Source organism: Lissotriton vulgaris, chromosome 9, assembly GCF_964263255.1.
Source record: "Lissotriton vulgaris chromosome 9, aLisVul1.2, whole genome shotgun sequence".
NCBI classification, from domain to species: domain Eukaryota; kingdom Metazoa; phylum Chordata; class Amphibia; order Caudata; family Salamandridae; genus Lissotriton; species Lissotriton vulgaris.
This window is the reverse complement of record NC_141697.1, coordinates 103,684,462-103,711,015: the sequence shown is the minus strand read 5'-3', so window position 1 is coordinate 103,711,015 and position 26,554 is coordinate 103,684,462. Positions and strand designations below refer to the sequence as shown.

Here is a 26,554-nt window from a genome sequence, read left to right as displayed (position 1 = left end):
ACTGCTGACACCTTTTTAGGGAAGAAACTAACGAAATAGGGATGTCACTTAGCATAGAGTAGGGACAGATTTAACGTGATACTTTTCTCTTTCTGTAGATGACGCCAAAGGAACCACTTCACATCGAAGCTTTAAATTGCTGATATTGGAATTGATATTGTATTCTTTTGTATACTTTGAGGTTGATCCCGAGAGGATTGTATTTGCATTTAAATTTGACTTTTATATAAAACTTTTAAACTTTATCAGTTGTAAGTGGTTCTTCCGAGTGGCGTCCGTTAATGGGGTTTGTCTAAACCGATACAGGGGTTGTCTTTTACTCAATGACAGATACAAGCGGTCCAAAACAGATGAATGAGATAAGTTATTAAATTGATCATAAATTGATATCAAAATCTCATTCCCCGCAGTTGGTAGCAGAGAAATGATGGTTATCTTCTTGAGGAAGACGACCTAGGCTAGGTTTAGTTTACCCCAAGGTCCCTAGTCATCGACGACCAGAAGAAGAATCTCAGCCGAAGACGGTGCTGACGGTGCGACGAGAGAAAAAGCAGCAGAGTCGGTCGAGAGTGAGTATAAGGGTCATGCGTTGTAAGATTGCGGTGTTTTATGTTGTTCCTGTGTTGTAATGTCAAGTGGAGTTGAATGCCTGTAGTGTGATTGAGGGAAGGTTGTGAGCGCGCGCAACCGGATGAAATCTTATGTCCAGAGGACTTAAGTGGTTCGGGTGTATCGAACACCCAGAGTAATTTGTCTACCATTGAAAGGGGGTCATGAGGTACCATTGATTTCCCGACAGACCGATGATAGGGGGAGCGTATGAGTGAGTGAATGAGTAACGGACGCTGGTCGTACGTTTACTGTGTGTAAGTAACCTATCAGTTGAGGCGATCGTCTGACTGTAAGAGGGAAGACGTTTCGTCAGTTGAGGTGACAATTACAGTTAGACTGTGGCCGTACAGTCAGAGAAAAGTGATCGCTTGGACGGAAGTAGTCATTTTTCAATGTATGAATGAAAACGCATGTGAAATCGTGAGACGAGTTGAAGATCGAGGAGAATTGCTGCAAGAAGAAACGAGTGACGTCAGCATAGAACCGCGCTGAGATTGGTTAGTTTGTCAGACGTCAGCAAAGAGTCGCACTGAGATAGGCCGATTAGCGAGAGCCGCGTAGGGATTGGTGGTTGGTTGTCATCGGGACGTAAACAAGGAAGAGTAAAAGGAAAATTGTAGATTATTGAAAATGAAGTGCTTTAAGGGTTTAAGGAAAATCTTTAGGAGAAATAGAAGAAATTTATATGCCGGAGAGGAAGCTCCACCAGAAGGCACACCAGCTTATTATATGGCAGTGAATGTAGGCTTGCACTCGATATTATGGATCTCCGAGTGGAATAAGCTAACTGAAGGGAATAAGGAACTGACGTTTCCGAGATTTGGAACGTTTAAGCTAGATGTGTTGAACGAACTAAAAGCGGTAATGCTTGCAACAAGACCTCTACCGAGGCCAACACAGTTCGAAGCACTTAGTGTATGGTTTAGAACAGCGCACGAAAAGAGCGTAAAAAGGCGCCAAGAAAGAGTGAGACGATCAGTAAAGGCAGTACAGGATGCCAAATGGGATGAGGAAGCTAAGAAATGGAGAGTACAAAAGATAGAAGCGGACAAATTGTTCACCATGATAGAAGCCACGGGAGAAAAGAAACCTCTAGAAGAAGAAGAGGAAAGCGAGACAGAAGAGGAACTGATAGAGAGGCTATTGACAGATAGACCACCTCCGTACAGCGGAGGGGCCGCAAGTCCTATATTACCACAAGAGGACGGAGCTAGATGGGGAGAATATAAATCGATCCCAGTATCAGAGTGGGATGCCAAGAAAGAGGAGGAGGTACCTCAATCTAGTTCCGAGCAGAGAGTAGTGGGAAGATTTGTGGTCCAGAAAATCCCTGAAACACAACGTGCAAGGTCTTACCAAATGCCAGACGCTCTACAAGTACCGGTTACCATAGGCCCTATCGTGTCGATCTACAACCCAGAAGGGGTCCAGCAGGAGGAACAGGCACGATGGGACAGGGAAAGGGCTGAGATGGAGTATAGGGATCCTCAGAGACAGATATTAGCACCAACGAGTCGGAGTACTCCATTAGATACAGCAACAGGTCCCTGGGTAGAACATGAGCGTCAAAGAAGGCCAATGGACTTAAGGGGACCAAAACCGAAGTCCTTTAAGGAATTAAGGGAATATCTGAAAGAATGGGATACTGCTGAAGAGATTCGGAATAAAAGTGTAGAAACAGGAGCTGAATGGAGAGACCAAGATAACCGAGTTCTCTCCCATTGTGGAGCTGGCGAAAGCAGCCCGGAGTGGGAGAGAGGGAGTCAAGGAAGCAGGGGAAATAATTGTCCTACTATCAGCGGCAATAGGCAAATGTGCGAAGACAGGAGTACAGGGTGTGGCGAAGTGCCTCGCGTCACCTTTAGTGAAGGAGAACAAAGGACGCAGGAGTACCGTAATACTTTCAGATGCACTCACCATACTCCGGGTGAAACAGTACAACATTGGAATCACGGAAACATGGAGAGTCGCGGAGCGTCTCGACATGCATCCGGCGATAGTAGACAAAATCATGACAATGTAGGGAGTCGCGAAACGTCTCGCCATACTTCTGGTGATCAGGACCGAGATCGTGGAAGCATGGGGAGCCATGAAGGACCTTATCGTTTATTGAGCGACACCAGACAGCAAGCGAGTTACAGTGATGTTGAACAGAACGGTGGATCCTATCTCGTATCTGGAGAAACCGAGCCAAAGAGACGCAATGTAGGGATGGGGGATGGAGTAATGTTCCACCACACCCCACGGGAAGATGGAAAGGCTTGGGATCTAGAGAGATGGGAACAAAGGGATGGAAAGAAAACTCCTCATAACTCACCTATGTTCAGGCGTAGGGCGCATAGTGGAGGTGAGAGAGGTATGAGCGAACCACCTAGGACTGACATACTGAGAGCTGAAATAAAGGCAAAACGGCTCGACGTGATGAGTTTGAAATCAGACTTGGATGAAATAATTGATGGTACAGTAACAATCGAGAGATTGGACTTGTACGCACCAGATGAAATATTGTTCTTAGCGAAAGATGTTACTCGGAGAGCGAGGTCAGTTCATGAAAATTTATCGAACTTAGCAAATAGATATATGATAGACCTATCACGAACTAAAGCTTTACAGGGGAACCATAGGCTAACATGCTCAGATCAGGATCTGGATGAGCGTAGAACGATCGCGCTGAAGGTACACATAAGGGAATTGATTCAGAGTATTAGAATATGGAGAGATCTGGATAGATGGGAGGAAAGATGGTCTAAGAAGGGATCCGTAAGAAGGAGTTCACTTACAAGGTCCCCGGATACGGACCTAATGCGAATGGAAGCATTCCCTTTGCGAGAAATCGCGAACGGAAATTACGTTCACGTACCATGGAGTAGGGGGGATTTGGCGGCATTTACCAATTCCTTCCCAAAGCTTAGAGAAAATCCAGTTGAGTGGTACAAGCAGGTAGAGAGGTTCGTGAAGATCTCGAAGGTACTGTGGATCGATTTGAACACATTGTTCGATATCGTAGTACCCGGAGATTTGTGGACGGCATGCAAGCTTAGTGTTGAATGGCCTACTTGTGAGCCTCCGAGAGATACCCGGTCGAATGGTCCATCAGTCAGAGTCATGGAGAAATACGAAAGAGTCATAACGTGGCTGAAAGAGAAAGTACCAGTGCACGATATAGACTGGGTTAAGATAGATCGAACAACTCAGGAGCCGAAGGAAACAGTCCATGAGTTTTATGAGAGATTGCTGAAAGCATTTAAGCAGTACAGTGGGTTAGATGTAATGGATCCTAAGGACATAGGACAGTTTGTGTCGAAGTTTGTTCTTGGACTAAGACCAGACATAAGCCTGATGATACAACAACATCTAATCTGTTGGCAGAACAAACCTTTAGACGAAATTCTGAGGTATGCAAGGTACTGTAGCGATGAAATAGATTCTAAAGCGAAGAAACTCAAGGAAAAGTTAATGCTGGTACAAATGCAAGCAGCTGGAAAGGGTGGACAGCGGCAACAGGGAATAGGAACGCAAGCAAAGAAGCAGAATAATCAGAGCAGAGATGAGGAAGAAAGACCGAGACCGAGAATGGATATCGCGACACTGAAAAAGACAACGAGGTGTCATCAGTGTAACGAAGTGGGACATTGGAGGCGCGAGTGTCCTTACAATGTTGAGACAGGGGAATTAGAACAAGAGGAGGAAGAGGTACAGAATAACGTGGTTAAGGGAGCTGCAGCCCCGAAGGGAAAGTTTATCAAAGGGGGGACTCAGACTCCTCGAGCCCCGTTTCCTCAACCACCTCGCATCACAAACGGAGGGAAAACCTATAGACAAATGCCATTGTTTGTAGGAGGAGAGGAATGCTATTACGTTGATCCTCTTACACGGCAACGAGTAAACAGGGAGGAAGACTGTACTCTAGGTGCAGCCCTGGAAGTAGATCAGAGAGGACCATACGTAGAAGCTGAAGTTGCTGGATGTCCTACAACCTTTTTGGTAGATACGGGTGCTACTCGATCTACGCTGAGATCAGCGGTAGTCCCAGGTTTGCCAATATCGGGAGAGACGATTCAGGTGGTAGGAGTCGCAAACAAGAGGATGACTAATCCTCTGACCGAACCAGTGTCAGTAAAGATAGGGAATTACAGTGACGAACATCAGTTTGTGATCTGTGATTCTAGCCCTGTGTGTTTGCTAGGAAGAGATCTATTGTGCAAACTGAATTGCACAATACATTGTACACCTGAAGGAGTAGAAGTGCAGACGAACGATGAGGATGCCGATTTTAAAATTGTAAACTCGCAAGAGTGCGTGGAACTATATCCTACCTTAACAGTGGAGGAACTTCCACAGGATTTGAGGGAGAAAGTGTCAGCTGAGGTGTGGGATTTTACTGGAGAAGAAATAGGACTGATTAAAGGAGTGGAACCAGTAAAAATCTTGGTAAGAGCCAATGCTGAGTATCCAAGAACCCCACAATACAAGTTGACTCCAGAGACGATTGCAGGAATAAAGCCTGTGATCGAATCCATGATTAAACAGGGAATACTGAAGGAGATCGTGGGAAGTCCATGTAACTCCCCGATTATGGGTTTGCAGAAGCCTAGTGGAAAATACAGAATAGTGCAGGATCTTCGGAAGATTAATAACATTGTTGTCTCATGTTGTCCAGTGGTACCGAATCCATCAGTGATATTATTTCAGATACCGTTCCAAGCTGAATGGTTTACCGTGATAGATTTGTGCCAGGCTTTCTTTTCGATACCTTTAGATGAAGAGAGCCAGTATCTTTTCGCTTTTAAGCTGGAAGATCGCGTCTTAACATGGTGTCGTATCCCTCAGGGGTATACAGAAAGCCCATCGATCTTTAACCAGTTATTAAAACGAAATCTTGAAAGTCTAGTACTGCCCAAGAATTCGGTTCTAGTCCAGTACATAGACGACCTCCTAGTTGCGTCAGAAACTGAGGAAGCTTGCAGAGAAGACACCATAACCTTGTTAAATCACTTGGCCGAGAATGGGCACAAGGTGTCTCCAAGTAAATTGCAATATTGTAAGACTGAGGTGCAATACTTGGGCCATAGGATTGAAAAAGGAAAGCGGAAGGTGTCTCCAGACAGAGTAGAGGCGATCATGAAAATGAACGCGCCTACAACACAAAGAGAAGTCAGGATGTTTCTAGGTATGGTCGGTTATTGTCGACAGTGGATAGCCAACTTCTCACTGAAGGCAAAACCGTTATTACAACTGACGCACAAAGGAGTAAGTGATCCGGTACCATGGGACAAAGATTGTTTGATGGCGTTTTTGCAGCTGAGGGAGGACTTATGTCGTGCCCCGGCTTTAGGAATGCCTGATTACACGAAGCCATTTTTGCTTTACTGCTGCGAAAGAGAGGGATGCGCTTTAGCAGTTTTAGCTCAGATCCACGGAGATGCGCGTAGACCAGTGGCGTATTTCTCGGCTACATTAGATCCAGTAGCCGCAGCGTTGCCCGGATGTCTCAAATCCGTAGCTGCAACGGGTGTCAGCATTGAACGATCTGAAAGCGTAGTCATGGGTCATCAGTTAGAGGTGTATGTACCACATTCTGTAGAATTGTTAATGACCAGGACTAAGACTCAGCATCTGACAAATAGCAGGCTCACACGCTACGAGCAAGTCATACTGGCTGCCGAGAATGTGACCCTGAAAAGATGCTCCGTCTTGAATCCTGCAACTTTGATGCCACTTCCGAATGAGGTGGATGATGAAAATTGTACAGATCATGACTGCCTTGATGTGACTGAACTATGCACCAAACCGAGACCCGATATTGTAGATGAGCCATTGACAGACCCAGATGAAATTTTCTTTGTTGATGGTTCATGTGTAAGAGACAATATCGGTCAGCTGAGAGCAGCTTATGCAGTTTGCACAATTACGAGAGTAATAGAAGCCGCTTGCCTGGAAGGAGTACACTCCGCTCAGGTAGCCGAAATTGTTGCTTTGACTCGTGCTTGCTTAGCGGGCGACAAACTTCGAGTCACCATATACACCGATAGCCAGTATGGTTTCGGGGTAGTTCACAATTACGGGCAGTTATGGTCTCAAAGAGGTTACATGACCTCTTCGGGTTCTCCCATTAGGAATGGAGAATTCGTGAGACTTTTGTTAGAGGCATTGCAAAAACCGATGGCCATAGCAGTGGTCAAATGTGCAGCCCATACAAAGAATGTTGATTTTGTATCACTAGGAAACCGCTACGCGGATGAAGTAGCGCGTTATTGTGCAGAACAGGGATATTCTCACACTGATATGAAGGTGGGGGGAATCCAAGAAAGAACTGAATTGACTATGTTGTTAGATACTGTAGATACGTGGGATGAATTACGAAGTATTCAGGAAAATGCACCAGATGAGGAGAAAAAGAGTTGGGAAACAGCTGGTTGTTCTAGGAGTGAAATGAACTTTTGGATCTCTGCAGATGGGAGAGCAGTTTTACCAAATGAACTTGTTAGTCCAATGGCAAGGAAATTGCATGGATCAGCACACATAGGAAGAGATGCTATGGTGAGAGTATTCAGACAAACATGGTTCAATCCTAAATTTAGAGTAGCGGCAGAAGCTGTGTGTCAGCGATGTACGATCTGTCAGCAACTAAATGTGGGAAAGAGAACACCAGTTACATTGAGTCACATTGGGAGGTCTGGGGGGCCTTTCAATAGGATGCAGCTTGATTTCATTGAAATGCCTAAATGCAACAGACTCAGATACGTTTTAGTGATTGTGTGCATATTTTCTAGATGGGTTGAGGCTTACCCTACACGTAGGTGCGATACACTTACAGTAGCAAAATTGTTACTTAGAGAGTTAATACCGAGGTTTGGGGTGCCATCCTCTTTGGAATCGGACAGAGGAACTCATTTTAATAGCGAAATAGTGAAGATGCTATGTTCAGCTTTGAATATCGATCAGAAGTTACACTGCAGCTATCGACCAGAAGCTTCAGGGATTGTAGAGCAAATCAACAGCACGATAAAATCCAGACTTGCCAAAGTTTGTTCAGCAACATCCCTGAGTTGGCCAGACGCACTTCCAGTGGTTCTTATGAGCATACGTAGCACACCGGATAGGAGAACAGGTCTCTCTCCACATGAAGTGCTAATGGGGAGAGCCATGAGATTGCCATCGGTTCCGACTGCAGCGCTAGTGAACATTACAGACGATTTGATCTTGGACTACTGTAAGGGACTATCTGATGCCGTTAATTCTGTGTCCCTCCAGGTCCAGGCTGCAGAGGTTCCATCAGCACAAGACTTGTGCCATGACCTGAGTCCGGGAGACTGGGTCCTGGTGAAGAAGCATGTCAGGAAGAACTGCTTAGACGTGCGCTGGAGAGGACCGTTTCAAGTTATACTTGTAACGAATACCGCAGTAAAGTGTGGAGGACTGCCAAACTGGATACATGCCTCACACACCCGAAGAGTGCCAACACCTCTAGAAGAAACAGCTCCTCTCTCGGATGAGAATCCAGCGGAAAGCGGAGAAGCCATAGAGGGGGAAAGCCAAGCTGTGGAGGTGAGCGAAGAGGCTGAGATTGAGACGGAACAGGTCGACGAAGGTCAGGATACCAGTGAGACCGAAGTCGCCTCAGGAGAAGAAAGTAATTGGGAGTCCGACACAGATACCGAACAAACTGAGAGTGACCAAGAGACTGGTCCAAGAACAAGGAGCAGAAGGACAAAGAGAGACGAAGTCAGTTGGCCGGAGAGAAAGAAAAGGCCAAGCTCAGAAGAAAAGCAAGAAAGAACTCTTGTCCCGATCGCTGAAGAATCGGATCAGGAGGAGGAAACTACAGATTCAGGAACCGAAAGTCCAAGGAGATCGAGGAGGGTACGTGTGCCCTGCAGAAGGTACGCCACCCCAGAGTGGACTTATCTAGCAGATGTCTTGGGGACAGAAATCTGGGAGAGTGAAGAGCGTGAAAGTAATCGATCTCGATCCATTTGTGGCAGTGGAGACATGGATGTTGACGCCTAGACTCGAGACTGAGGGGTTACTGACTTTCACACTTCCCATACCCCCATATTTGAGTCAAATTCAAGATCTAGTGCTAAATAGATTACAATTTCCAACATTTGGTCATCAAATATCGGAGGAAGAAGATAAAGTCATTCGTTTTGAATTGTTGGAACTTGTTGCACGAGCTGCAGGTGCGAGAATAATTGTTGATACATAAAAGACTTTTGTATATAAAGTTATAAAGAAGAAGAAAACCTAGCGCCGAGTGGAAAGAAGAATAAAATTAGGGATTACATTTAGAGGACAGAGAAGGGTTAGGGTTGTCCGTTGCTAAAAGAGAAAAGACATTGTTGCGAAAAAGAGACTTAGTTAATAAAAAAGGCACTTTACAGACTGAGAAAGCAAATAAAGCAAACAAAGACTGGAAAAGAAAAACTTTTCGCAAAAGAAGGAGCTACGCTGTTTTGATAACATGGAGAACGGAAACCCAAACCGAAAAGCTAGATGTATAGTAGGTACACTAATAGCAGTAGTAATATTTCTCATAATTACAGTAGTGACAATATCATACATAATAGGACATGAAACAGATAAAGAAACAGCAAATGTACAGCCTATAACGACTTTGAGACCTGCTCTTGTGGGGAAGAACGAGGAGAGCAATGTGATACGTGAAAAGGCGTTATTGGCAGATGAAGCTCGTAGATTACACATAGACGAGTCACAGGGAAACTTTAGGTCAAACGCATATGCTAAATTATTGTACGAGTATATCGATGCCATGGAGGCCAAAGATTGCTACGTTTGTATGCAATTGCCGGCTTCTGTAGACGAAGGCATTAGATATCATCATCTCCCATTGACTTATGGGATAACATGTAGTTTACTGCTTAGTATATTTTATGGTAGAGAAGGGTTTGAGTACTACTTTTCAAATTATGATTCGGTACTGCCTGAAGTTCCGAATTATAAGCAAATGAATAAGTGGGACTATTACAAAAAGGAGGATAGATTAGCTAAATTCTTTCTTCCTTGGGATACGCTAGATACATCATATGCACGCAGAAATAATCTAACTTGCAAAGTATCAGAGGTAGAGAAGAAGTTCATAGGACAAGTAGATGATAGATACAGAAGACAGAAGATTCTAAAAATGTCAGGGCAATGGAAAACGGATTGGACCGAAGAAGAAAAGGCACATAAAAAGAAAGGTAGCAATGGTCCAATAGCATTGGATAGAACTCAGAAAGGAAAGTTATGTTTAACTCGAAGCAAAACGTATTACGAGAGTGTATATGTAGGTGAAGTAAATTGTGAACATGCTTTTCGTTTAGAGTACTACACGAAAGATTTTATGAAGGGGATGCAAGCTATTCCGAATGTATATTTTGTATGCGGAAGAAATGCCTATGTAAAACTACCTGACAATTGGTATGGTTCGTGTTACTTGGCAATTGTCTTCCCCAAAATATATCATGCAAAGGATGTAGCGATAATAGAAGGAAAGACTTCGAGGAGAGCGAAAAGGGAAGTAGGAGATGCAGAAGTAGTAGGAGATGTATTTGGAGCAATGTTTCCTATGTTAGGTTTAATACTTAACGATGTTAAGATCAGGAGACTGGCTACAGTTGTGGATAGATTATCTGCAAGTACTGCAAGGTCATTAATGTTAGTAGAAGGAGAGATGCAGTCGATTAGAGCAATGGTTCTTCAGAACCGACTTGCTTTAGATGTACTGCTAGCAAAAGAAGGCGGAGTTTGTAAGGCTTTGAAGGTCCAGGAATGTTGTACTTATATTCCTGATAATTCAAAACCACTTGAGAAAGTCATACAGAACATTACACAGATTCATCAAGAGATCGAACATTTATCAAAAATAAATGTTTGGGAAAAAGTTGGTCATGGAGTAGGAAAGGTTGGGAGTTGGTTTGCCAACCTTGGTAAAAGCATAGTATGGTACATACTAAAGCCTGTATTGATAGTATTAATTTGTATAATCACATTATTAGGTTTAGTGAAATTGTATAAATGGTATAGGTCGAACCGGTTACAACGAACAATGAGAGAGCAAGAAAGGAGATTAGCTGCTTTACAAGATCAACAGTATAAAAGTTTAAGAGCTCTCGAAACGATGAAAAGAGGGAATGTTGTAACTAGTTCTGTTTAGAGATGTTATTCAAATTGCATTTAGTGATGACTCCTAGAAGTCATCAAAGGGGGGACTGAGAGAGCGCAAATTTGAATAGGAATTATGTATAGGCCGTATTTACAAGCACATTGTATAACGTAGGAATGAAACGTATATCGTAATGTGAAGTTGACACTTATAGTATAAAGTTAACTGATATAATCCAAAGTAATATAGGAAATGTAACTGTATTCACTCTAGAATGTATTAGATTTAGAAGGCCCGTGTATGTAGTGGGCTGATGTAGAGATGATATAGAAATGCTTACGAAATGTAGAACGTGCAAAGTAGAATTCATGTACGTGTGAAACGTTAAACGGAGAAGCGGCGAGAAATGTAATATGAAGAAGTGCGTAGAAAGTATACATAAAACAATATAGCGAATGATGAGATAAAGTTATGCCTTACGTAGTTTATATTCTATGTACGAATGTATTCAAGCATAATCAAGACCTTTGCGAAGCACGAATATATAAATGTGTGTTAAAGGTTATACTGTGTAGAAGGCTTTCTGTGAGAATGTTAGAAGGGTTTAGGTCATTTGTGATTCTAACCTGACTGACCAAGGGTTAGCAGGAACACAGTCCAATGTATATAATTTAGCGGACTTACAGGAGTCGTAAATAGCTTGATGTGGACATGAGAGCCAAGAAGTCTAGCACTTGTTAGATTTAAGGTGACAACGCTGGACAAGGTTTATGGCCTGAACGTGATAAGAAGCGCTTAGAATTTGAGACTTGTTTTCGAATGACCATTCACAGGACCTAGAAGGGTCAACATCATAGTCGTAGTTTAAAGTTCTGATTGACGATGTTGACTTGTGCTCTGAAATGTCAATTATAATATTGGATGAAGTCACCAATAAGAAGATGAAGATGACATCTAAGGAAGAAAGGTCAACTTAACGGACGACGAAAGAAATGAAGTAATGGAAGAAGCTGGAAGTTGACATCATCGGGGAAAGTCCGTGGTGGGCGTCAAGGGGCGTTCCACCCACACTGTGATTGTGTATTTTAGGGACAGCACCCCGGGGAGGAGGTAGCAATTGGCAATTGGAGATTAGGAACAGCGAGGGAATTGCTCAAGAGAGAAGACAAGGGTAGATGCCTTGAGCAGATGCGCTGAGAGATCAGAGCGCAAGAGAGCAGTAGGCCGAGGACCCTTAGAGAGCGGATGGGTAGGCAGAGAGGGTACTGCTTTCTTTAAACCCAAGTTACCTTTAGAGGCTAAGAGAGTTTGAACTTCTTTGGGAGTCAAACTGCTGACACCTTTTTAGGGAAGAAACTAACGAAATAGGGATGTCACTTAGCATAGAGTAGGGACAGATTTAACGTGATACTTTTCTCTTTCTGTAGATGACGCCAAAGGAACCACTTCACATCGAAGCTTTAAATTGCTGATATTGGAATTGATATTGTATTCTTTTGTATACTTTGAGGTTGATCCCGAGAGGATTGTATTTGCATTTAAATTTGACTTTTATATAAAACTTTTAAACTTTATCAGTTGTAAGTGGTTCTTCCGAGTGGCGTCCGTTAATGGGGTTTGTCTAAACCGATACAGGGGTTGTCTTTTACTCAATGACAGATACAAGCGGTCCAAAACAGATGAATGAGATAAGTTATTAAATTGATCATAAATTGATATCAAAATCTCATTCCCCGCAAGACCAACAAAAAAGGGACAGTGAACTGGTCTGATCTCTCTTTCAAAAGGGCTCTAGGGAAAGTAGTACAGACTGTTTACAGTAGGTAAAGCAAACATAGTTTTGATCTGATGAGAAAGACTTCCAGGAGATTTAGAAAACTGGAAACTGGACAAAGAACTGATAGATGTAGCAGGTATTGGAAAAAGTAGTGGTAATGTCAAGCTGCACGGACTGTATTTACACTCAGACAGACACAGGCAGTCAACCACATGCACTTGGAGCCTATGACGAAACAACTATTTTTTCTGCTTCCTACCCTCTTACATACACAGCAGCTGAGTTTTTAGATCTGTGATTTAGTACTTTCCAAAAATCAGCATACAAATTTGAATGTCAGCATGGAGTCGGGGGGAGAGATTTGTTCTTTCAATATGGTTGTCTCTTTTTAATTTTTTCGCAGAAAACCTTGTAAATGTTGTACTGCCCCAGGCTGATGCCTCAAGTTAATGTTACTGATACACTGATGAAAGGTAAAGGGTACAAGGGAGAACTGTGTTTTTTGGTGGTTCACTGTTTGTTGAACTATTCCTGCATTCTTCCCAGAACAGGGCCTGATCATCAGAGTTAAAGTTACAATTCCCTTAAAAAATACTTAAATAGAATTTTTAATTTTTTTAAAGGTAAAACAACTTGCTTCTGGGCCAAACCCCTCCACAGACCATGATCTGTCCACGTCAAGAGGTGGCAATTGGTTTGCCATTTTAATTAGAAACTGTGGTTATTTTTTAATTTTCTAGTTAATCAGCAATTTCATTAGTATTTTAGTATGCAGCCTAAGTGTTTTCTATGCTAGGCAAGTTGACTATGCTAGCAATCACTGCAACGGGTGGAGATTCAACTAAACAAAAATACACCAACAAACACCATCGCCAAGGCTCGGGTGGTTAAATAAAGCAATGGCTATTGAACGCCCCATGTGCTGTCACAGTGCATAGATTTTCAACACTGTTATCTAACACATTGATCTATGTATTATTTATCTTGATTGATGCTTGATTCTAGAAATACTCTCTGAGAACACGTCATTGCTGCAGCAACATACCTTTTCTGCTTGTACGTCAGCATGGCTTCTGCAATCGGTAACTGGTGGGCACAGTTGGCACCAGCAATGTACTGCGTTACCCTGGATATAATGTCTGGAATATCCTGTACTGCAAGAACACAATAAAACAAATGCAGAAAAGTAACAGTTAACGAGCAAGCCCAACAAGCACATGTAGGCAAAGGATCAGTTCCGGCGACTTCAAATAAAGCCTCCAATCCAAAACTTTATCACAGTACTACAGGCCTGAAACATTGTTCCTCAACAAGCAAGAGCAAACCAAGGAAAAGGGTGGTGTTCATACCGGCTTGCCAAGGCCTATGGATTGTTTACTTCAAGTTAACAGAGGATTGCCCAGCTGGCCTTCAACTGAGGCAGAAGTCAATTCCACCTCTTGCCCTTTCTTCCATCGGTAGCCGCTGCTCATCGACTTTTTATCAGCCATTGATTTTATATAATTGTCAAACAAACTTAAGTCTTTGGCTTTTTGATCAACTCTAAAGTTTATGAAGACAACCATTTTGAAGGTCTTGGAATGACCCTATGACTCAGCCTGCGGAAGGTTCAAACTACATAAAAGTAGGACTTCCAAGACCTGTTGCTGCTCATCCCTCCCCGAGCACCCTTCCAGCAACAAGACCCCCAGATGTGCCATGCTTTGCTCTATGAAACCCTTATATAGTCACAGTATCTCTTGAAAAGGAGTATTGTTTTGGAAACAGCAATGATGTGTTGCAAAGTGGCATGTTGCGCAAGGAATACAGAAGCCCTCTTATAGTTTTCTTGTACCATTTTTGTCTCCTCCACTTAGAAGCTTTGCATCGAGATCTAAATGTAAGAAAGTACTTATGAGCATGTATAGCAGATGGACCCAAATTAATCTACCATACTTACAAGCACAGGAGTGTAGCCAATTTATGAGCCATATCCAGTGGCACTGAAGGTTGAGTCCTGGATAGTAAAGGAAAAGCAGTCCACAAAAAGCCTTATAACTAAAGGGAGGGATGCCATCTGTGTCTACAGAAAAGGCACAAACTACAACAGGGCTGGCAACTTCTGGGGCTGAGGCAAAGTTGGAGACCAATTACCAATGCAGATAGATCAACTCACAGGGGCAAACAAGCCAATATTAGTGACTCACACAGCGGCTAAAGCAACAGAGTGGTATTTAGGGGCTGCAAAGGTGTGGTAGCCTCATAAGCCTTCAGGCATTACTTGCTTCCGGGTGACAGAGCGGGAATAGGAAGAGACTTTGGGGGGGATTGGGTGCGGGCTCAGTCTTACAGGTCTGAACCTTGGCATCAAGATAGCAGTAATAGAAAGGACCCTTCTGATGGTGTCAGGCAACACTGACAGCCAATCAGTGCTACCTTATAAATTAATGCACCTACCATTAAGATAATTTCAGTGTTCGGCCCCCTATCTGTTGGATACTGCACAAATACTCATGCATTTGTGCTTCAGGGCACGTGCCCAGCATTCTGCCTGCACTCCACTGTACTTTTTAAATCTGGGGCTTACACATGCAAGGCCAGTGAAAACAGGCGAAACTGCCTGAAATGTTGCATCTGCTTCCCGCAGATTTAAACCATCTTTGGCAAACCCAATAGTTCTCGCCTTTTAGGCAATATTTTGTCGCCATGCTGTAGAGCAGGGCGGGTGCTTTAAAGTGTTTCCTAAACTAATTTTAAAAGTGCTATGACACAACCAGGATTAATGCACTTTGTTTCTTAAGTGCAGGAGTGCTGGATGCATCATGGTCCCTTCTTTATTAGTATTTTTAGCCAGACTTCTATACAGTAATGGGAGGGCTGCAAGTCTCTTGTTACATACGATATCTCTCACAAGCTAGAGCGCATGCGCGGTCACAAGCGAGACCTTCCCATGTCCACTTCAAATGACAAATTATCTGGCTCTTTGTAAGCCTGACATTATTTGCTCCCTGGGAATGAGGGCAGGATTGGTGAGTGGATCCATCTCCAACATGCGTGGGCCTCCAGAGATGTTCTGTTCTTGTGGCTGATGCAATGTGCCCAGATCTAATGACCGATCAAGTATTCAGTAAACCATTCAAGCGCTGGGCCAGGCTGTACCATATGGACACAAGCACGCCAGAGCAGCCAGAATGCAGGGAAGCAGGTACTACGAGTAAGTCTCTGAATGCCCACAGAGAACCTCCAGGCAGGTGAGGGTAAGAAATCATGGTTGGCACTGACACCACACCCTTTGTACTAACAGAGGTAGAAATACCAGTCTTTCAGAAGCCATGTGAGCAGGGGACTATGACAAATTATGCAGCCCTCCATAGGTGTCCTTCTAGACACAATCCTGAATTTACTTGCCTAAACCTTTGCAAAATAAAACCTGCTTTGGTTAATCAGAGCTTCGATTTGGTAATTAAATGCCCATTTCCGAATCCTTTTATTTATATTAAAAAGAAAAGAATATGTGTGCCTAGCAGGAAGCATGAAGGACTACAAAAAAGGAATGTCTTAATTAAAAAAAAAAATCCCAAACAATATCCAAGAAACAAAATAGGAGAAAAATCATGACCTTTCACCAAGGCGGCTAAATGAAAATGGCAACCGAGTGTTGAACGCTATGGGCGAGAAGTTAGGAGCACTGAGTAATTATGCCACCAGACCTTCCCTGCCCACCTCCGGGGTTCCATCTCAGAATTCCATGGCTGACTAGGGCATGCCCAAGATATCAGGCCCAATCCATCCACTGTCTACTGGACCGGATGTTCACACTTCCTCTGCGCTGTACTAGAGCTAGCGGTGACTGTGGCAATACACTGGAGGTTACAAAATTCTGGGTTAGTCAACAGAGATGTAGAAGAGGATCCCCTACACATATACGGGTTGCCCCCACATAAGGAACCATGAGCGTGTCAGCTGGTGCTCTTCAGCCCCTACAGATCTATCACCTGCCCCATGGCTACCAGTTTAAGTGTTCAGCAGCTGGCTGCTTCTCATATGAATTACAGGATAGCCCTAGTTTCCTGAACAGATACTTACTGGCATAGGCATCACTGGAGGAGTGCATTAGGGTGCGTGGCCAAAAGCTAACAATGAAAACGTAACCTGCTGCAAACAACATGGGGGCTCTAAATGACCCCACCAAGACTCAGATGAAGGGTTCATGAGGAATTATTGAAGGAACCGAGTATGAATATTCTTCACGTATACTGTTTATTTTGTGCACCATTTCCCCTCTACTGGCTGAGGATTCAAAAACAGAAAAATACCAACATATATATCTTAAAGTACAGAAAGTACATATGGTCCAAACGCCCATATTCCATATTTTTTTATATTGCAAATGAGTCTTCGCATAAGAGAATAGTGCAGACCATACCTACTAAAGAAAGTCTGACTTTAAAGGGACCAACAGTTGTTGTCATTACCAAAGTCTAATATGACAGATTAATAACAAAAATAACAACAACAGCAATCGAGCGGTGTACAGAATTGTTTATATTGCAGCAAACACCCCTTCTAAATGTACATAAACCCGGTGTCTTACTTGCTGGTTGTGCTTCCAGTTTGTTGAACACATCTTTCCAAACTGCATCTTGAAAAAAGTTGTAGTACCTGTAGTCTACGGAGCCCAAGTACTTTGCGACAGGATGAGAACCTGAGAAAAAAATGAATTTAATTAAAATGCTGCACTACATAGGATGTACGTCAGATGCGAGATTTAGCATCAGGGTGATGTGAAGGAAGCTCAGAGGCAGCAGGTTCCAGGCAGAGCTCTGTGTTGTTGAAACCAAGCACACTCAATAGAGGAGCAGGTGACATTTTAAAAAAGACAACACTCATATGGCTGCTTACTGTCAAATAATAACTGCTTTAATCATATTAGTTCTACAAGCCTGCTCATCAATCTCTACTCAATTAACACGTTCATTTACATACACGCTAATAAAGAGAACTTTTTAGCCACATGTTGCATGTTTACAGAGCTCTAAATAGGCCTGACTTGATTGAAAAGGTCCTCAAGTTTGGGTGACCAGACAAAATATTTAAAAAAGAAAACAATCCCCTTCTGGCAAACACACACACACAGACAAAGAAAGTATTAATTAAGCTAAAACCTCCATGACACTACAACCACCAATGACTATTGTCTGACATCAGAATATAGTGCTGAAATAGAAAGGCGTTCCTTTTCGACCTCAAGTAGCTACATCCATCGAAGAAGAGCAAGACCACCTTGAGCGTGAGTACCTAGCGGTATGATGAGAAAGCGCATGTAGCTGAGCCAGTCGGGGGTTTTGTGCGAGAACTGCTCCACGAAGAGCCTTAGCACCGCACTGAGGTAATTCTGGGCTCCAGCCACCGCCAGCTTCACCGGGTTTGGAGGCTGGGAGTTGCAGTTACAGCTAAAATGGAGAAAAAGCATCAAGGTTTTGCATTATAATTTGCGGATGCTTCGGTGGCATGCATTAATAATACCCTATGGCTTTTTGCAAAACTGTGAAATGCACATACATTTCACGAGTGCCTGTAAAGACAAGACACACACAAAAGTTGCAAAGGAACCCAACCAGAATTCTTAACATATATAGTTTTACGAATATTAGAGAAATCAAGAACATGACTTGCCCGCTGCATGCATAAAAACAGTTACAGCCCTTAAAAAGGAAAATATTCATGGAATCAGCACCTAATCCTTCAAATATGGAATCCAACAGGTGCTACAATTAGTCCCGTAATAAATGTTTACCTTCATGTAGAAAGGGATATCGATGGATCGAAGAGGTATAAAAAAATAAATCTAAAACCAGAAAATAATCTACACAAATTCATTTCAAAATTTATTTTTTAACATTTAAATTTAGCAAATGCTGACATTCCACACAAAACATGACTTTTCCCATGCTTTGACTGCAACCAGCTTTCGAATTCCTAGTGTAAGCTGTCAGAGAAAGACAATCTGGAGACAACCACGTCTAACGTTGATAATAAAAATGTTTTCAAAGTCAAATCTCAGAAGATGTTTTCCACATTTTACAACTATAGTCATAACAGGTGTAGTCTTCGTAGATTTCTCTAAATGGTCTTTTAGCCACTGACCAACTCAAAGCAAAACTTCTTCCCCTGTAGGCAACATTACGAGTAAATATGATTTTGCAAAACTTAAAAACACCCTGCACATCCCACAGCAACAGTAGCATTGCTTACATAGAAATAGGCCCAGAAGAATCCCATCTCTCAAGGGCGCGAACATTGCAACCATCTTGAAGTTGTAATAGCCATTTCATTCTGCCACATATGATCAATAAAACTGATCAAAATAAAGTAAAAGCAGAACTTTGAGACCCATTTTTAAAATCTCTTACACAAGCTAGGTACCCAGACTCGAAATTACTTTGTTGAAAAATGAAAGTCTACAAAGCTGTCTTGAGTGTGAGTTTTCCTGTCTTTTATGATAAGTCACACTTGTGACTAATGAGATTTTTAGATATTCAAAGATGGCTGCCTGATTCCCCATGGAACTAAGCAGACCTTTGATGCCTCAGTAATTAAGATGGAGGTGTATAGAATGCTCGATCAATCCTGGCTTCTATCCCTGAAACAAATAATCGTAAAGCTTAAAATGAACTTACTATCTCTGTATCCTGGAGACAATGGTGTTGAAAGCCGCCTGGATATCAGCTGTCGAACATGTGCAAACTAAAGGGAGGGCTTGCTTTTGCAAAATATCGTACAGAAACTGTAAAAACGAATGACAAAAATAGAATATCTTAAACAATGATTTAGTTGAACAACTAATCCATTTGAATGCATAGAAAACAGGTATCTAACAACTCCAGTTTTGAGGAACAATATGCTACACTTGAAAACTCTAAGGAAATGCTGCATAAAGTCACACACAGGCTCGTCTAGGTAAGGTGGGATTCCCTGCACGTACCCCACTCTCACTAGTCTTTGAGCGGCAGAACTGTTCCTTAAATTGTCATGCTTTCCTTAAGACCAGTCTGATAGTGTGCTTCATAACCATAGACACAAAAGAACGGATAAGAAACACCCTCTGATCACGACTCCGGTGACCACATTGGTGGCCTCCCAAGAAAGATTACCAAGCAGTCAAAAGAGACTGAAAAGAAAGCGCCCCACGAGGTGCAACCAGCATCCCTGTTGATGCCTTTTTTTGCTGTGGTTAACAGGCACAAGGATCAGTCAGTGTATTTACTTACAGAAGAGCTTCAGAAGATGAAAAAAAGTAGTTAAGGAGTAATAAAGGCTTTACACGCTTACCAAACACTCAAAAGCATTAGACCATACAATGCTGTAGACAATAACTTATTTAGATAACTTCAATGTGGGAGCCACTTCTGAGACCGAAAGTTCCTTGTACTAGATAAAAGTCTCCCTTTCTGCCCTCTGCCTGTTCTTACCTATAACGCGACAGGAGATGCCAGGCCACCACCTGGCAGGGCACACCTCGATGGCCACCATGCCAGTCTTGATAATACACAAAGGCATGAGCTGATGGAAACATAATATTTCTTGCTTATCAGGAGGAGGTCATCCCTGGACTCAACAATTAGAGCACACAGGATATCAGCTTGCACAACCATAACCTGAAGATTTGGCAAGGCTGCGGGCACTGGTTGGTCAACTCACCTGGCCCTGCCAATCGGACGTATTGATGAGGATAATGTTTTCAGGTAGGTGGTCGTCAGACGTCAGGATGTGGTTTAACTGATCATAAACCGTCTTCCTTGGTATCTAGGAATCAAGAATAGAAATGGTGAAAAAAGGCATAAAGAGCCCTCTAACTTTTGTAACTCACAAGTGAGACTTTAGAGTTACTTCCTCTGAATAAAACTTAAGGGCACAAGCGAAACATGTACCTAAATATCGGATATGGGGCCTACTGGCTGTGCTGGCTTGGTCTATAAATAGTTTTTCTACCTAGGATGCCTTAGTTGTAAGAATGTAAACTCATTCCACAGCAGTTCTCATGTTATCCTCTCATTGCCAATATTTCAGCCCATGAAGTGTTGTTTGATATGGGAGTCCATCAGTATCTTGACTGCAGACTTCTTTTCGAAACATTTCTGTGCATTGAACCAGTTAAACTGCTTAAGAAAAAAAATATTCTCATTAGATTGCAAATGGGCTGAACAAAGTAATTCTGTTAGAGTAGTCAGTTTCTGGAATAGAGTAAAGGCCGCCCGGTCTCAATGGAACCAGGCTAGTCTTCAGCCATCAATAATATTTTATTGGAACTTCTAAACTTCTAAAAACTTTGTGATATGAGAGTTTTAGCACTTTGAACTGAGAAGGGTATCTCAGCCTTGGTGTACAATTTAAATACCGGGGCATTGGGATGCTACACACACAGATGCACATATTTGTAAGGAGATATAATGCTCTGTTAGTGAACTAGGGTCAAGTTACGCGCACACACACACAAAGACTAACCATACAATTCTGAATCGGATTCCATTTTTGACAGGGAGCAAATCCAAGAAAGCCCACGAATTGGGTATGTGGTTCCCTATTTTCATCATCCAGGTCAAACCAACTTGCAGTCTTGTGTCCTCCGCATTCTAGATCAGAGGATACTACACGGCATGTTGCAAGAGCCAGACCTAGAGTTGACGGCTGCACTGGCTACAGCTGATCTATGTCTGGAAACAGGAGCAGGTGTATATTTGTAGAAGCATGCACTGATGATGCACCAGGATACCCTTGCTGGTGATAGTGTTTTACATAACACCCAATATGCAGTTTTTGAGTAATGCCGACACTTGTGGAGCTAGCGACACCGCACAGGGATGAGGGGACGAAGAAGATTAGCAGAGTGATGATCTCACCTGCAAGTGGTTTCTGGTGTCCGGAGAACGCTCGTTATCCAGGCTGTTGGCTCTTTCGTTCTGCGGCCTGGCCGGCTGCCTCTCCTTGAGAGATGTGCTTCTACCCCGTCGACCCGTCAGCTTTCCTTCAGACCTTCAAAAGCGAAAGAAATCACTCAAACTTTAGCACAATGACCTTCAAGTATACAAAACCAGCACTAGGCCCAGCATGCAAAGGCTATAACCTGAGACACCCCTAGCAGAGTGGTCCCTGTGATATGCTTGCCCCAACAGGTGTAGAGTTACCAAGACCACAACTCTGCGAAAGGCACTGTAAAGGATTGGTTATATTTGTGGAAATGTGTAAAATGTGTTAGTTTCTGCACCTTTCCGGTTACTCTAAGCTGGTCACTGTACACTTCTGATTTAACAGATACTTTTGAAGTTTGGATAAATCAACGTAAATTGCAAAGCGGGCAATACGACAGTGTTGTCGATGGCACATGGGAATATCAACAACTCGAGCCATGACAGGCTGCCTTCAGTTGCAGGACACAGATGGTATCTGCAGGTACAACTCCTAGAAAGCGCCCACTGCAGACGTAAACCCAACTAACAGAACACTAAGCACCCAACTGGAGCCTGCCTGGAATGCATGAAAATGTATGAGTTTTTCATGTGGCGTGCAATGTCTTTGCCTGATAGACTCTTGGTTTCACAACAGATCTCTCCTAAATGCAGATTATCTTTTTGCAATGTCTATGACTATTTTCATCATCAAGCCTCAGGTTTCTTTCATTTCAGGAGTTCAAAGTAAACTTTCGCTCAGAACAAGGAGTCAGAGAGAACCTTTTTAACGCTCCTCAAATCAAACAGAGTGCGTCCTAGAGGTTTTCTGCACAGGCAGCTTAGGGCCACAAAGACACTAGTGGGGAAAAAATAGCCTTAATTATCGCCATAAAGGAATTAGGGTCCTCAAATCAATAATGATAACTTCCAGGAAGTGGAAACAAGTGTTGACTCAACCTGAAGGAAATTTAGTCATATCTGAACTAGGAACTCTTCTCTGGGTACATCGAAAGGGTTGACATCTGAAGTCACCAGTGATCAGTAACCAATCATGGACTTCCTATTCTCCGTGGACCAGGCAGCTAGATGTTTTGGTACTGAGACTGTTTCTTAATTCCAACCTTTTTTTTAACACAAATTTTATTGCATTTTTCAATAGACACCGCTGACATGATGAGAAAAACCACAGCAGTTCAAGCAATGTACTAAGTTACAATAAAAGTGGTCTAACTCAGTAGTACATTAGTACATTTAAAAAGGAGCAGTTTTATTGAACTATCAAAATACCGTCAAAAATACAATTAAGGACATTTCAACCCATTACATCCCAACCCTCCTAGCCCTGAACTTGTATGGTCTACGTATCATCAGCATGAACAGCAATCATGCCAGTGTCGGTAGTCTTATCGATGTTGTGTCTATATCCAGCAGGTATAAAAAGTAGTCCCGTGCTGATTTCCATTGGTTTATTAGGCGAGTTGCCATAGCGGCCCAAACAAGGTAATACGTCTTTAGTCCATCTTTATTCACCTGTTCTAGGTATTCTATCATCACTGTAGTTTGCATGTGCAATCTGAACATCTCTCATTGTCCAGACTTTGGATTACAATCGCAGATCAGTGTCCCCGGCTCAATAGCAGCGGTACGTGGCACTTCAGATTTCATGAACTCGCACAGCTATGGTGAGTGTGCAAGCAGTGTCACTACGCAGCTGAAGCTAGATGGCAAGGGAGCTGCAGGCCTGCCTGGGTACAGCAGACGGAGTAACCAGACAACGTGAAGCCAGTCATCTGGTGATAGCCTTTGTGAATGTTCAAGGAGGAACTGAACATTTCCATTTCACCGAGCAAAATACTAAAGATGCAGACCAAATGTCAGAAAATATGGAAATTGTCCTTATTAAACTGCATATGCCTCAAATAAATAAGATTTCTGAAACTTTAGCTAGACTTGAGGATGCACCTTCATAAGCAAACCCATCCTGGCTGCAATATTCTTTAACTAAGCAACTCACAATCAAACCAGGCCTCTTCCAATTTAGGACAGGAAGCTTTAAGTCACAGTGTCTCGCTTGAGAGGGACATAAATGGGCACCAAAAGGAAAAAAGACTTCCTGCCCATTCTTCCTAACGGATATACAAAGGGATGAAATTGGTCGTTGGCAGGGTCTAGTCTCTCCAATGCACCATGATATTACTGGTGTGGTCTGAAGTTTAGCTGGTCTAGAAAAATGTGTTCAAGAAACAAAGGCACTTCAAGTTTTTAAACCAGTGAAGATTTATTTTAGTGTTAAGAGAAGACTCATCATGTCCCAGCATGGAGGCAAAACACCACTTTGGAAGTGACTGCTCTGCAGTATGGAAACATAAGAATGTGTACTGTAACATTCAAAAGTCATAAAAAGTCATGAAACACAATAAAATATAGATTCACCTACACATTAGCACGTGCAACAAGCACCATAGAGCTAACCAAGAGAACAGGATGCAAAATCTGCAATGAAAAAGTGATTGGGGTTCTGCGCGTCTACTTCCAAAGCTATATATACACACTATAAAAAGAGGAGACAGATGCAATGCAAAATACTTCTATACATTTGTGGTCAATTATTAGCCTCAATTAGAAGCATATGAAGGCAATGCAGTAAAAAAGTAACCATTTTATAAAAAGGTTTGAGATCTGACCTAGAGGGCACATAATTGTCAATGGCTTCTATTAAGATAGAACTGTCTATTAACCGTGTATGCTGCCAGTGGTACCTGGTGGACGGAATGATGAGCGATTCCGTCTTGGTGATTTTACCACTCGGAGGAAGCCGCTCGATGAAGACGTCCAGAGTGGAGAGTTCCAGGTCTTGTGCTTCTTGCTGACTTGCCTCCTGGAAACATGAAAATTAGAAAACCCATGACAATCGGCAGGAGACTACCAAACACCACAACAACTATCTGTTTACTGGGACATGTGATAACTGGACCCACTCAAAAAATGAACTCCGCGCAGGGATTCTATCTTTAATGTTTTCATATAGGCAATTTAGGGAGCAGGGGAACCCAATGAATGCATGCAGGATGCAAAGCCTAAACTACACGCAGCGGGTTAGGGGTGCAATGTATGATCACTGCAGCAGGAAGCTCACGCTATCTCAAAGCCGCCACTCCCCCCCCCCCACCTTTGGTGACTAGTTTCTAGGTGCTGATACTTGTACCTGAACACACTGAAATGCTATTTTCTCAGCTCCGCTGGAGTACCATAATCACGTTCTCCTATTCAATGACTATTTTTGCAAGTGAAATTGAGCATGGAAGTGCAAAGGTGTGAATAAAGGTAAAGTACACTTACGAAAGACACAGAGTCAGACACTTCATCGGAGTGGCGTTTGCTACCCAAACTCCTCGTCTTTTCAGGCACTTCCACCTGCTTCACAAAAGATAGAAACCCAGCATGTCTTTAATGAGTATACTAATATTGACATTCATGAGACTGAGGGTCAGGCAGCCTAGATCCTGTTCGGTTGCACTAATCTTACAGCAGCAAGCATGTGTGGGATTTCCTAAACAATATTTAAGTGCTTTAGAGAACTTTATATAAATTAAATGCCATATATCTCAATTATTGTGCTTAACAAATGTAAAGGCTTATGATCTTCAAAAAAGACCTAAGACCGGCTCTGCTCAGCAAGGTCTTGCCTTCCAGAAATGTGTGTTCTGAGACTACTCTTAACCACCCTTTAAAATGAGGAGCCGTGCCTCAGTGTTTAGTTCATTAGACCCCACACCTCTGGGAAAGTCCAAGCCAACTAGGGATCCTTGCAGAGTTGTAATCTCAAACATGGAGAGATTTTATGTGGATGGTAAAAGCCACCAGCTTACACACTATTGCAGTCACACTGCTGTGAAGTGATGGTAAAGTGATATGTCAAGAGCTCTTCGAAGTACATTACAACGAAATCGCAAATAAATATTTTTTTTGTTGCCATTTAGGGATCAACATTCTCCTGCAGGCTGGTTGTAAATGAATTTCTTTATCATTAACAAAGTATTTTATTAAGTAATACAAAAATGAAATCATTAATAGTTATTTCTTTGACTTACAGGACTTGGGGGTTCCCTTTGACTTCGCACACTGTGCAAGCTGCCGATTTCTGTTTGCGAGCTGGAGTGAGATAGACCTTCAAAATAAGGCCTGGAAGGCAACAAAAACACAGGGAGAACAATGAGCGCACACGCTGGTGACATTTTGGTTTAACTCAACCTTGAAGGAGCCATTATGTTCATAAATGATAACATTTATCCCCTTATAAGGGCACTTAACACGATAAAGTCAGACCCTTCCCCTAGGATGTGTGGCGTAAAATGAAGGTAACATTTATTACTTTTTATCCCTGCCAGGCTTTTTGAAGAACCCATATTTTATCTAAAACAATGGTTTTCACTGGTATCATTCAGAAAAAACAAATAATTGGAGTTTTAATAACATTTTGCAGTTAATCTTAATCCCTTCGGAGCTGCACGAATTCTCCCTCAGTGGGCGGGATTCGGACGGCCCCTGGCCGTCCTTAGCACACGCCCACCGTGACATAGGATGGCCAGGGGCCGTCCTGTGCACCAAAGAGGTTAATTAACTCGTAAGAGACCACCACCATATAAAAGGAAATAGTTTATCACAGTTTATATGAAACACAAAATAAAGATCATGTACTGAAACCCGGAACGAAAACAGTGCGATATGACCCTAGCGCGAAGCCCGTAACACAATATACAGCAAACATAAACCGCAGATTTTTGAAAAAGGCTAATCAGTTAGTAACAAATGATCCATAAGATGTATTCAATACTCCATAAAATAAAATTCCTCAACTGATTAGTTTGTTACTCTTATGTGTCGATGATGTGTCGGCCAACACTAGATACAAGGGTCTCATCAGGACTCAAGATGTGGGGACATCTGTAACGAGGATAAAATCAGTAAGAAAGTGTGGTAATTGACTAAAAAACACAGATTCCAGAATACTGGGAAGAATGCTACCTGAGATGTCCATTACAGGACAGCTGCCACTAAATGACCCAAATATGCTATTGTTGTCACCTCAGTTTATATGTGACGAATACGAAAGGGACTTACTTAGGGGGA

The 26,554-nt window shown here is 42.6% G+C and overlaps 1 protein-coding gene across 8 annotated transcripts in view; it reads right to left on the bottom strand.

Annotated features, from left to right (window-relative positions):
• The window catches only part of PACS2 (phosphofurin acidic cluster sorting protein 2), a 521,350-nt gene that overhangs the window by 40,369 nt on the left and 454,427 nt on the right, over positions 1 to 26,554 (bottom strand). For 2 of the 8 annotated variants that reach the window (XM_086937135.1, XM_086937139.1), the window contains exons 10-18: positions 25,516 to 25,606; positions 24,764 to 24,841; positions 24,163 to 24,302; positions 21,377 to 21,509; positions 20,178 to 20,282; positions 19,157 to 19,263; positions 17,775 to 17,929; positions 17,071 to 17,181; positions 13,543 to 13,651 (exon numbers count right to left, since the gene is read on the bottom strand). In XM_086937135.1, the coding sequence (XP_086793261.1) occupies positions 13,543 to 13,651; positions 17,071 to 17,181; positions 17,775 to 17,929; positions 19,157 to 19,263; positions 20,178 to 20,282; positions 21,377 to 21,509; positions 24,163 to 24,302; positions 24,764 to 24,841; positions 25,516 to 25,606 (1,029 nt within the window). The remainder of the gene's footprint in view (positions 1 to 13,542; positions 13,652 to 17,070; positions 17,182 to 17,774; positions 17,930 to 19,156; positions 19,264 to 20,177; positions 20,283 to 21,376; positions 21,510 to 24,162; positions 24,303 to 24,763; positions 24,842 to 25,515; positions 25,607 to 26,554) is intronic. The other 6 variants (XM_086937137.1, XM_086937141.1, XM_086937138.1 and 3 more) reach the window with 3 other exon arrangements.